This window comes from Phalacrocorax carbo, chromosome 1, assembly GCF_963921805.1.
Source record: "Phalacrocorax carbo chromosome 1, bPhaCar2.1, whole genome shotgun sequence".
NCBI classification, from domain to species: Eukaryota; Metazoa; Chordata; class Aves; order Suliformes; family Phalacrocoracidae; genus Phalacrocorax; species Phalacrocorax carbo.
The window spans coordinates 139596881-139610533 of NC_087513.1; the positions used below are offsets into that span (position 1 = coordinate 139596881).

At 35.7% G+C, this 13653-nt stretch overlaps 1 protein-coding gene across 4 annotated transcripts in view; it reads left to right on the top strand.

Annotated features, from left to right (window-relative positions):
- The window catches only part of NLGN4X (neuroligin 4 X-linked), a 188136-nt gene that overhangs the window by 53595 nt on the left and 120888 nt on the right, over positions 1–13653 (top strand). For 3 of the 4 annotated variants that reach the window (XM_064437401.1, XM_064437426.1, XM_064437409.1), the window contains one exon: positions 2600–3444. In XM_064437401.1, the coding sequence (XP_064293471.1) occupies positions 2973–3444 (472 nt within the window). In that variant the 5' untranslated portion in view covers positions 2600–2972. Of the gene's footprint in view, positions 1–2266; positions 3445–13653 lie in introns of those variants that run through there. The other variant, XM_064437416.1, reaches the window with a different exon arrangement.

Genomic DNA, 13653 nt, shown 5'->3' on the forward strand with positions numbered 1-13653 from the left:
TCCAGGTCAATAATGAATGTTTCCCTTTTCCTGTCCTTTCACCCTATTCAAAATAATGACATATAACCAGATATTTAATCCAAAGACTCCCTGTAATTAGTATGGATAAATACTACTTATTAAGTCACATTTTTGACAGTTTTATATCATCTTTAGCATGTTTATCAACTGAGGATTTCCACTTTCCTTCATGTTGTCATTTTTCATTCTCTCCATGCTGATAATGTGTTCACTCATTTATTTGACGTTCCCATTTTCTTCTCTTGTTTTGTTTCTTTCCTCTTCCTTTCATTTGCTGTTTGCTCAGACAAGTTTTTTCTCTATCCTTTTTTTATCATCTGGATTACTGTCTTTCATTCCACCTTGTCAATTTTCTCAGTGCTTTATTCCACATTTCTTTTTCTTATTATGTTATTACAAATTTCTGCAGTGTGGCTGTCAAGGGAATAAGATCTGTTGCTCCTCCCTGAGCACAGATTAAATCCTCAGTTGGGGACAACTGGAAAATCTGCTTTGTGCTGCATAGTCAGAAAAGTGTACAAAAGTCAGGATGGGAGAGAGCATGAGGGAACACTACCCAAAATCAATTACCTGCTGCTGACTTCTGTCATTAACATGGTAGCAGAAGTCAGATGGGAAGGCAGTGCTTGAGGAGGAATTTTGGGTGATGACTCTTGAATGCCAGGGAGCAGCTGGAGTAGGGCTGCCCCATGGGGGAGAATGAGCTAGGAGCTGTGGGCAGTGCAGATATGGCAGGACAATAATGTGGTTGGCGGGGCATCCTCCTAAAGCACCCCATCGAGGCTGGGCTGGGGACAGGACAGGACCCTGCCATCGCCCAACAATTATCAGGCCAAGCAGGGTGAGGAGTGAGGTCCAAGGCTGACCTGAGGACCCAGTCAGGGCAAGATCCAGGCTGGGCATGGGTCTGGGCACAGGGCTTCCTGCAGTATAGCTCAGGCAGGGACTGATGGCCCTGGGCTGGGTTGAAATGAGGTCCTATGGCCATGGGTGGGGGCAGGCCATGGGTGGGGGCAGGTCCCCAGTGGGGCTTGGCAGGGTCTGCAAAGGCTGGTGGTGGCCTCGGGGACATGACACAGCTGTTACTGGTATGTCCTTCAGAAATTAAATTTCTGAAGCTTAAATTGCAAGTCCTTTGGAGGCAGCATCTAAGCCTATTATCTACTAGTGAAAATGTCAATAGAAATTTTGGTTCACCATAAATAACATGTATCTGACATTTTTCTGGCCTCTGGTGTTCAGGTGTTTCAAAAATGTTGCGATACAAGTGTTAAAATGAAGTCATTGAAAAATTCCAAGAGTTTTGACAGAATGAAATATATTTCAGATGCCTTTCCTTGTCTAAAAAGACCACATAGACATTTTCTGTGGTTATTTTTGGGTTGTTTGGGTTTTTTTGGTTGTGGATTTTTTTTTATTATTATTATTTTGAAATCACTGTCAAGAGCTACTTACATTGGGTTTTTCTGCTCTTGAAAACCAGTTTTATACCTTAATGAGACAGAGTACTGACTGAAAACAGGACATGGTATTCCACTTAGATGTTTTACATACAAATGTGTGTTCATCCTGTTAAATGTAAAATATCAGTATTGGTTTCCTATAACAAGGATTGTTTTAGCTGTGGAATTATTAGACTTCTTGATTTGAATAGTGGGTAAAAAGGAACTCCTCCATTTCTTTGTTCAGGGAGAAGAATGTAAGTATTAATAAGTGTAGTGTGTTTATTTTTGCTACTCTTAATGGTTAGCATATACATGAGTGACTTGTATTTCATTAAAAATTAACAGCATTGTTGTATGACTTGCCTTCTGTCTAAAAATTAAAAGTAGGAACATGCAAGAAGGTAACATTACATAGTTGTAACACTATGTAGGTCAAAATCTGACTTTTGAGATATTGTATCATGCTTTTTTCTTTCCTTTTCTGTTTCCATAGTCCCTTTTTGTCAGACCTAGAACAAAGAAAACAGATATGAAAACCAATAACTTTGTATCTAATTTTGACTAACAGTTCTCACACTTGCTTCAAACTAATATAATGCTATTACATTAATTGGAATTTCTCAATTAGATGGAGGTAAATTAGGTTGTCATACAGAAGAGGCATACCTGTGAAAAATACTTATATGTACAAGTCATACCATGACAAAGAGAGATTATCCAATGCAGCAAAGCATTTAATAAATGTTTGCTGTAGGAGTACAAATATGCTTAAAAGGGAGCTGATGTTTATTTAGGGCAGAGAATACCCTGGAGCTAACACTTCAATGTGATACCCTTCCTGAAGGCAGCAAAGTTTGGCCTGTGGTTTGGTTTGGAAGCATATATGGGAGCAGAAATGTTTGGTTTGTGGTATAACAAGTGTGTGGCTTCAATTTTCAGCTCTCTTACCTTACGTATCTTTGGAAACACATAGCTAACCATGGTGCCTAAAGTTCATAAAACATTTGTGGGCCTTGGTGTGGAATTTAACTGTTTGGGTGTTTTTTTGTTTTGTTTTGTTTTTCTTTGTTTAAGATTTACATCAATATGAATGTGTCTGTTGATTTGAATTGGTTGTTTTCTCTTGGCTACAGGCTGACTGAGTGGGCTGGACTTCACTGGAAGAAGCCATTTCGCCGGGGAAGTGGAATAACTGTGGATCTCTCCCTGCGCTACTTGCTGGGAAGTGCTGTGCATTTCCAGGATTAAGCCAAGGCTGAAGTCTGGGATGGGCCTTAGGGCCAAACACTCCCTTGTTTCTTCTGACGTTGGGATTTGTCTACGGCCAGTCAGCTGAGGCACCTACCACACATCAGCTTTTGTTTTTCACTGCCTGAACAAGGTTACGTTTTCCTTCACTTCATCTCCTTTTGACTACTTTTTTATTTTATTAGTTTTCATTTTCCTTGACTGATTAATTTTCTCCTGGCTGTGGAAAAAAGAGCCCTGCTGATGTTGATTTAAATAATGTCGAAACCAATGGGACTCCTATGGCTGCCTTTGATCTTCACCCCAGTGTGTGTCATGTTGAATTCTAACTTCCTCCTGTGGATAACTGCACTGGCTATAAGATTTACTCTCATCGATGGCCAAGCACAATACCCAGTTGTTACCACAAATTATGGCAAAATACGTGGTTTAAGAACACCTTTGCCCAATGAGATCCTTGGTCCAGTGGAGCAGTACCTGGGTGTTCCTTATGCCTCTCCTCCGACTGGGGAAAGGCGATTTCAGCCCCCAGAGCCACCGTCATCTTGGACGGGTGTCCGCAATGCCACACAGTTTGCTGCTGTTTGCCCACAGTACCTGGATGAGAGGTCACTGCTTAACGACATGCTGCCAGTCTGGTTTACAGCCAATCTGGATACTGTGGTGACATATGTTCAAGATCAAAATGAAGACTGCCTGTATTTGAATATCTATGTGCCCACAGAGGATGGTAAGTACTCTTAAGGACCTCACTGCAGCACACTCACCAGTTCTGCATATGAGTAGTAACCAGGTCCTTAAAGCATCTTGCTCAGTTTCCTCCATGTTTTGTCTGTGGAAATGGATCATTCCTCTGGACATACATTATAAGTAATACTTTGTAGACTGAACATGCTTGCATGAATTCTCCCTCATGTTTCAGTGTAACATCAAACCGCAATTTCATTTGCAGGCAGTGGCCAGGGCGCGTAAGCCAGCCTTAAGTTTACATCTGAACTACAGCTGAACATCATTCACAAGAGAGGAAAGGAGAAATAAACATGAACCAGAAGTAACATATTTTTTTCCATGCATGAACGGTACAAATACTGCCACATATTCATTTTTAAAGGAGAATTTTCCTAATTATTTTTTCTTTAGTTTTATTATACTACCTCTGAGCCTACTATTAACCCTGCTTGATTTAAATAGATAATATAAAGTTGTTATAGTAGTTCAGTCTGCATTTTTTTTCCAGGATTTTTACTTATGAAACTTTTCGGTCCAACTTGTTTTTCTTCATTCAGTGAATTTAAAATGAAGTAAACATGATTGTATTTTTCAAAGCTGAACAGAGAGCCTTAAACTTTCATCTGTTTTCTGCAATCCTCTCTCAAGAGGGCTACTTTAAACCACCTTCTATATACAAAAAGGATGAACACAATTGGTAACACACAGTTCTTTGAATGTTTTCATTACCTCAGTATTAAAATTTCTATGGCAGGCTGAATGTATCTATTGTGGTTCTGAATGGTATTGCTTCCTATAGACAAGACCTGTTTTCATCAGGCCCCAAATGAGTAAAGTTTATTCTATATTACGGGAACTAAAAAATTCTACCGGCAATTATGTTTAATATTCTGCTAAAAGCCAGTTCATTCAGCCACTTCGAGTGTAGTTACTGATGCATAAGGTGACACATTTCTCCTAGATATGCAAATTCCTTCACATTAGCTGAGGGTTTGATTTGCATAACCAAGGCATTGTTATTTCTCAGTAACCATACTCTAAATATGCAAATTTTGTACTTTATTATAATCCTTCTGACTTGATTGGCTTCTTTACTCAGTATTTCTAAGCTCTTTGCCAGCAATAAACATACCACCTCCTTTTCCTGTTCTCATCAGCTGAAGCAAAAACCTCAAAGCTAAAAATAAAGGACTAAAATTTGGGAATACTGGGAGCTCTGCAAATATAAATACCACCAAACTGCTTAAAAGAAAAGTGGTCTGAAAGAAAAGCTGTGTGTATGGGGCTATGTGTATGCATGTGTGTGTGTGTGCGTGCCTGTAGACGGAGCAGATCTTTCCACTCAGTTCTTTGCCTCTTCCAGTCTCATTGCCCTGCATCTCACTACTTGGATAATAACAAAGATCATTCCTTCCCATATTTATTTACGTTCTGGATTTTATCCTGCAGCTTTTAATTAGTCACTAGGGTAATTTTGCCCTAAGAAAACATTTCAGTGTAAGATTTTATTTGTTCTCAGTAAAGGAATATCAGCTTTGCTAACTCAGTCTTATTTTAAAGCGCAGTGTTAATAAATTCATACATTCTTCCAGTCTAGTTATAAGAAGTTTCATCCATTAATTAAGGAAGACAGGAATTTAGACATGGAAAAATATAGATAAATGACTAGGAAAAGAATATTTGCTATCGATATCAATATCAATAAAATACCATGTGCTGAACGACTAACAACCTATAAAATTCCTCATATTGCATGTAATAGCTAATGGCATTTGCTGTTAAATTAAAAATAGAAAGGACTGATAAACTTAATTTTACCTGTTGTAGACCTTTTTGTCCACTTAATTCCACAAAAAGTGTATGTCTACTCTTCCTCCTGGTTTTAGGGTGGTTTTTTTACACTAAATAGCACGTAAAGGGATTCCATTTTCTTTTATATATCCTCTTCAAAACATAAACCCATGCATAAAACAGTACATGGCTGAATAATGAGAGACAAGGTTTGATGTCAGATGTTAGATGAGCTGAAGGCAAGATTGTTCCTGTACAATATGACAAGCATTTTTAACAGGTTTCAATGGGGAACGAGAAACTTAAAAATGAATAAATGGAATACATGACGTTTTAATTGTATGCTGTATATCTTGTCACTAGTTAAATGTGACTCAGTGTGGCTTTTGTGGTGAGAAAAATATGCAGCCTTCTGCTCATAGAGATGATTAAGGAGAACTGACCTACAGATCACATCTCCTAAGTTAGTGTGTCTTCAAATCATACTAAACATAAAAAGCCTTAAATTTTAGTCCATACAATCTGATTAAACACATTATGCTTCATTACATGAGGCTTAGTTGGCAAAAATAAGCTACATTGTTGTGAAGACACACCATGAAATTTGTTTTTGAAGCAAGATCTCAATGTGAAGTGACTTTGAGTTAAATTCATATTTTCCTTTCTTCCTCAAGTACAGATTTATTTAAAAGAGTTTTGAAACAATTTTGTGTCTGGAACAAAAGGTGATGGAATAGTCCAAACCTAATAATTGTTCTGAGTACGAAACGTAGTCTGAATCATCTTATGTTATCTTTATTTTTTAAAACTTCGGTGAAAAGGATTGATGAACAACTCTAATGTATTAACTGTGTTCACAAGCAGTGCTTACCTTAAACCAATTCTAGTTAATAAACAACCAAAATGCAGCTCAAGTTTGGTGGTTTTTTTTTTTGTTTTGTTGGGGGTTTTTTTTGCACTTTATAACATGACCTGTTTTTTATCAGTTGCGTGGTTTGGTCAAAGGGAACCAAATTTTGATCATGTACTTTGAATAAAGAATTGAAGAATAAATGCACACATGCATTCATCTGATTTCACAACTGCTTCTCTGGAATTTTACCAGTATAAACTGATGGAATAAGAGTAGAATAGAGTCTTTAACTAGGTAGATAAGATTAGTTATTTATAATATATAGTTTGAAATGTTGCTGCTTCTGTCTAAAGTACATTGACATTAAATGACACAAAATTCTGTAGTTCCTTAGAATAGTTGGAGCATCTAGGTGAAGAGATTAAAATGCCCTGTTACACAGTTTATATCTGTATTGATCATAGCCGTTCTTTTGACCCATAAGATTCTGGATTCCAAATGTCAAATAGCAGCAGAATCCTGGCAGAACTTTCTGTGTTGAAAAGATCCTACGAAGCAACAGGTATCTTTGGTTTTAGGAGCTTTATTTTTTAATCTTAGGTGAAAATATTATTTATGACAAAAATCAAAACACATACTTAACCAAATATTTCTGCAATTCTGTTCTTGTGAATTTTTGTTCTTTTGCTGTTTTTCACTGGACAAATGGTTTGCACTGACATTTTCCTTAGAGTAGTACTTACATTTCAGGGAATCTAGAGTAGCTGGAGAATTTCAGTGTTTGTTGTCCTTTGCCTTTGGAAGGGAAAGGGTTGCAACCACTGTAATCCCTTGAGGGTTTTTTTGAAGGGTCATAATAAATATAAATAATAATGCAGTTATTTTAAAGATACACAGTAAAATCAATAAAGATAAAATTTAGCAAACTGCTTTTATTTCATATGTCAAACCTATAATAATAAGAAATTTCTCAGAACTGAAACAAATAAAATATTTATAGTAAAATTATCATTTTATGCAAATCAATTTGTAAACATTTTGCTTGATCTTTGGAATAATTTTTGTGGGTATATGTTGTCTTGTCTGCTTTTCCAATTACTATAAACTGTAATTTTCCACAAGAATACTTGAATGTCAGTTTTGAGGAGGTCATCTAGGGAAATGATATTGAGGACAGTCTGTTTATTATAACTTCAGTCTGAATGTGGGTTTATCTACAGTGGAAATGCTAGATTGAAGAGAACACAGACTGTTAATCGGCTGTGCTTAATCCTTGGACTTTATCATTTGAATCTGTAGATGCTGAAGGAGACTGCTAACTCCTGTCATAACTGGGTAAAAAAGTATAATAAAAAGCAAACAGAAAACACCCTTATTTTAGATTTCTTTCATGATAAACTTCAAAACTGTATTAATAGCAAGATAACAAAAAAAAAAAAAAAACACAAAACCCAAAACAAAAACAAATCTCTTCTTGAACTTGCTCTGTTCACATCAAAACAGAAAATAAAATTAAAAAGATGACTTTTTATTGTCTTTGCATGATCAGTAGTAATAGGCTTTACTTACTTTGGTATATGCATAGAGGGTACATTTTAAACAAGTGAGTAGCTACTCAACCACTGTATATCTGTAAGGGATTAACTGATGAAGTATTTGGCATCTTCAGAGCTTTGCTCAATAAAAATGTTCTGTGAGCTCTTTTCTCATTTACATCACAATAAATACAGTTGAAGTGACAACAAAAAGTGGTAGGCCATGATACTTCTGAAGGCTGAATGGGTAGGTCATGATTTTTTCATTAGATTAGGGAAACAGAATATTGCCCAGGATTAGTGGTGAGTTTAACTGTGGGCTACCAGGAAGAAAAAAGTCTTGGGAAACAGCAGAGACCAACAGTGTTCCTTCTCTGAGCAGTGGCGTGAAGGAGAGGTACCTGCATCTTTAGACTTTGTGTCTATTTGACTAAGAAATAAATTTAAAACTTGAACAAAGTTGATAAAGGAGATATGCATTAGGTCATTTCTATAGCTTGCATGCACTATAGTACTGCGCTACTTTTTCATATTAGTAAATGTCTGCTTAGTATATAACTAGTGTTTGCAGCCTTCTCCTTGTTGTTGCTGTTGAACTGCACTGTCCGTTTAACTTGAGAAAAAGCCTTTTTATCAAAATTATACTGAAAAAAATAAATAAAAAGTTTTTTTCCCTTTTTTGGTGGGAGGAGGAGAGAAAAAGACAATAGAAAGATAGGTCCCATCTTTACAATTTTTTGATTGCATGGGATAAAGAAAAGTAAGCTATTCAATGGCTTCTTTATTAATACAAGGAATAAGGATCCATACATAAAAACAGTAACATAGTGTACAAGATACGTACAATACTGTATAACATTAGTTTTGTTAAATTATTAGTAGGTGACAATAGTAACTTTTAGTTTCCAAATAAACCTTAATTTCTGTAGAGTAGATTGTCCTAAACTTCATGTAGTTTCAAATTTCAGTAGATGCGTATCTAGAATTTATCAGGTAGTCTCAAAGTTGCAGTTCTGTTATTTCCTCACTGCTTTTGTAAATTTAAGTAGATACTTAAGAAATCAAGTTGGGATTTATGTTTATAGCTTTAAGAAATTAAGAATCCAGTATCTCTTCTTTACATGTTTATAGTTTTGATTCTTCTTCAAATTCTTTATTATGTGTTTTTTAAAGTAAATTACAATTTGCATAATTGGTACAGGAACGTAGAATTTTACTTCTGTTTTCCAAAGAATTTTTAAAAGCAAATTAATTAAATTTAGTTATATTTTAAAAAAATATTATAGATCTGTTTTAAAACATATTTAGAAGTGTTTTTTTAATGGATGATAATGTTTGAACAATTTCATATTGTAAATCATATTTTTCTGAAACAAAGCAGAATATAGCGAGGGTTTGTTCTCAGTTTCAGGATTGTCAGTTTTTGTCAATGACTGGTTTATTGTCAGCCTCCACCTGTTCAGTCAATTCTTTGTTGTCTTTGGAAACATACAAATTCATTATTAAAATTCTGATGTTAAAGTCATTTCAGCTCACACTGTACAAAAAATATACACAGTAAGACATAACCTTTTATAAAATGCTTGTATAGCTTTCCAAAGTGAGAGGGATTAATAATAGGTAACAATTGCCCTACAAAATTATAACATTGGAATTACTTCATATAATCCCAGCTGAACATAAACATAAACTTTTTAGTGACGGAGAGAAAATCACTCTCCAATGTGAAAGATAAAGTCCCCGTTGTGTCAGAGCGCCTCAAGCCAATTTTGTCACTGTTAGGGTCCAATATATCCCGTCCTCCTAATCCAGAATATTGCAGCATCTGTGAGAAAGAAGGCGGCATATGTCTGACTACCCTCTGCTTACCCAGATAAAGCTGTGGGTAATCCAGGCTCTTATTTTACAGTCTTGCTTTTAACAGTCATAAATACCTGCTGACACCAAAGAACAGGACTCTAATCTAGATGAAATAAAGTTCTTAAATCCTTAGAGCTAAATTCAGATTTAATTGCTGATTTCAAAATGCTGTCCTTCCTTCCAGGAGCTACCCATTCCACAGGCACTTTACAGGATTGCACCCAAATGGCCTTTTCAGGAATTAATATGCAGTGAAGCCAAGCAAGAAGGCTCAGCATCCAATATGACATTATCTAATCTGAACAGGATTTTTGGCACAGTTTCCTGGAGTCTCATCATTACCTCATGTTGGAAAACCTGCTAGTATGGGGAAAATGTTCTTTAAAGCACGATGAATTAATGTTTCTTCCGCAAAGACAAATTAATGTTATCCTTTTAGTCAAAGAACAGTGCCTTTTGAGATCTAGAGGCTGTGCCATTTGGCTCAGTGACGCAAAAGAAACAGTCTTTAGTCGTTTGGGTCATGAGACAGCTCAGACAGGCAATTTTTCCTTCATTCTGCCAATTGACTCCCACTTGTCTCTTCAGGGTGTTTTTTGGTTTTTGTGGGTTTGGGGGTTTTGTTTTTTGGGGTTTTTTTTTTGGTTTTTTTTTTTTTTTAGTGTACTTTTTCCTCTGCATTCCCGCAAAACATGTCTTTGTATGTTGCGGCTTTTCACTATGTGTCTTCTCGCTTTCTCATAAAATACAAATCAACATGACACCTACTAACATTGAGGCAGTGCCTCTGCCCTAGGACAGTGCAGTGGGTCCTCAGCAGACTTCTGGGTAGTGAATAGCATGGATTATGCCCAGATCTTAGCAGTGACGTGGCTGTACCATTCGTATTAGCTTTGATTTCCTGTTAAGGCTTTGTGATCGCATTGATCTTCCTTCAGGTATTCTTTGTATAGGTCAGAAAGTTTTGAAAGTTATTTGTATCTTTTGGTTCAAGTTTGGTTCAGTTTCCCTTACTCAGCACATTAATTGCAGCTTCAGACAAAACCGACACTTGCTGAGTAGCTCAACTAATTCACAAGGCTCAAAAATCAGTCTCAGTCTGTGGAAATAATTGAAGGAATTGTCCCCACGTCAATGTGATAGTCATCGGTAGTGTCTGAACTAAGCAACTCAGCGATTCTGTTCTAGAAATGTTTCGGTTACAAAAGAAATTAACACAAATTCAAAATAAAGCAAATGCTTATATTTGCTCCTCAGAATTCCTGACAAAAATTGTTGACAACTGAAATGAAGACAAAAATTTCTCCTGAGCATAATAGCTTTTTGCACAGTAATTCGGTTTGTCATCCTTTTTAAAGTGAAAGAATATCTCCAGCATTCAAGTATTCATGTCACTGCTTCTTGCTTATGATTCCAGACTAAGATTCTCAGAATGGCATATAATCAATTATATATGCTCACATTTTGTGATATTACTAGATGAATGTATTAGTTGTTATCCAAATGGAAAAAAAGAAATAAAATAAAAAGAATGTTATAGATAGCATATTTCATTTGTATTTGCGATATTATCATCATCTGAGGGAATATGGATGAATTTAAATGCTTAAGGTTTAGGGCATTTTTAATGTGGACGTTGCTGCTGATACCCAAAGAGACAGACAATAAGAAAGAATTATTATAAAACCATGAAAATTAACTAATGCTTACAGCTATCTGGTGCTGACGTGTTAAAAATCCATTAAAGAAATGTTATAATAGAAGGAAAATTTGTCTTTTACAGTTCTTGCTGTAGGCAAACTTACAGTGAGAAATAAGTTTATTTGCAATGCTAGGCCAAATTTCTACGCTATATATAGGGAATTTTAGTCACGAATAGAATTTCTGGTGCCTCGTTCCAAAATGCTTATTAATGCTGGGTTGGTGTTAAATGGATTTTTAATTGACAGGGTGTGACATATTTAATTTAATGGAGAGAAATTACTTTGTGCTGACTCAAATGACTATCCGATTAATCACTGGTAATGTTTACAAGCCATCATAGCTGGAAATCATGGATACATTGTCTGATTTAGTAAATATGCAGTAGGGCAAATGAAAACCCAATCCAAATATATACATTTCAACCTCTTACAAATAAATTAGAATGAAATTATCTTTTATGTGGTATTTTTAGTCTGGCTAGGAAATTTCAAATAATAATTCTGCATTTGTAATAGTGCCCCAATGGTTATGCTTTTGCTTGTTCTTCATGCTTTATTCAGCCAGCAGAGGGAGCACAAGTTACCAGCAAACTAATTTTTTCTGTCTTGACATCATTGAGAGCGCTGCAAATGATGCTGGTGAATACAATAATAAAACATGCAAGCAAGTGCTGTTTTATGCCTTTAAACAGAAAGGAAATGATCCTATCCACCTTTTCCAAGCTGAAAATTAATAACAGTGCAAGTGTTAGTTCTATTTTTGTGGATCAAAGAATTAAAAATGAAATAAAACCTACCCAAGCAAAATATGTACTCACACTGACAAACTTACACAAAACTAATTCGTTATAAAATAATAAAGTTTTAGGTGAGAAGCATACTGAGAATGCACCAGTTTGTCATTGAATAGCAAATAATATTTGCTTTGAAATTCTTAAAAGGCATTTGATGGCAGAATTGATTCCAAAATAGAGAATTTGATCTGTTCAGTTATGGTGTGTTAGTAGAAACATTCCTACGTAAACAGGAATAATTTTGTTCTTCTAATTCATAACCTCAACTTAGACAGAGGCAGATTTTTTTTTCAATGATGCCATTGACTCTCCATTTTCTGTATTACAGTTATACAGCTGAATCATGCAAAATGCTAAATATGTTTTGCATCCTTTTATTTCACTGAGACAAAAACGTTAAGCATGCTGAAGTTTCATCCTCACTGACAGTACAGAGTGTTAAAAGTTTTTGCTATCATCATTGGAATTAATAGTATAACTAAGTTGTATGGAGTCAACCAAAGTGCCAAATTACACAAATTTTGGAGGGGTTCCCCTCCAAAATATCTTGCTTTCAGGTATAATATATCTGATTCAAAAGGACTGATATGTTTATGGTCTTGCAGATTTGAGGTGCTTTTATGATTAGGACTCCCTCCACCTAAACAATAGGTCTTGTGCTGCCTTTTGGGAACAGGGGCAATAATCTGAGTTGCAGTTGATGACTAGGGTGTGTCCTTGGGAGTTGGATCAAATCAGATGTTTACTGCGATGATGTGTAAAATTATCTATATGGAGTAATTGCCATGCTTTGTCACCAACAATTACCTCAAAGTGTATTTAAGTCAAAGAAAAAGACACAAACTTTGTAGTTTAGTATGACATTCTCTCAGTCAGAATATTTTAACGAAAACAGATTGAAGAAGAAACTGAAAACAATTAAATACAGCAACACAAAAAACCTGAAAAAATTCTAAAAATCACGCTGCATAGTTTATTCCTTATTTTCATTATCAAGGGATGATCTATAATATCTTCAGTCTTGTTCCCGGAACTAAACCAGAAGAGAGACTGAATAGGTAAAGTTATATTCTTAACTATATCCATTTTCACAATAAACCCCTGAGGGACATTCAAGCCATTATTCTTTTCTCTTTATTCACTTTATTTCACTGTTCCTTGCAACCATTTGTTGTTACTGACATTTGCCACCATCTCTTTGCTCCTTTTGTAAGTGAATACTTTTGCTCACTTTAAAAGTGAATACCATAAAATAGATGTAGCCTCAGTTTCAATTTTCACAAAAGCTGTTAGCCAGATATTCTTAATTCTCTTTCTTTTTTTTTTTTTTTCTTTTAACCAAGGTTACAGCAAAAATTGAGGAAATATCAGCTACGGCTCTTAATTTTTGGAAAGGAGACAACTATCCAATAGATGGACCATAAAATTAGCTATGCAGTGGGTGTGAATGGATCAGGTGAAGAGAGAAAGCCTGATACTCTGTCATGTCTTAGTCCTTGTGTACTGGATGCCTTGAGTGGGCCACTCAGCTGTGCCTGGCAAGTTGCATTTAGGGTGTAGGTTGGTACATGAGGATCCTAATGTACGCTACCCCGTTGTATAATTATGCCCAGCAAGTATTTGGGATATTGCAAGACTTAATAAGGGAATAATGTTCAAAAATTGAAAGTGTCA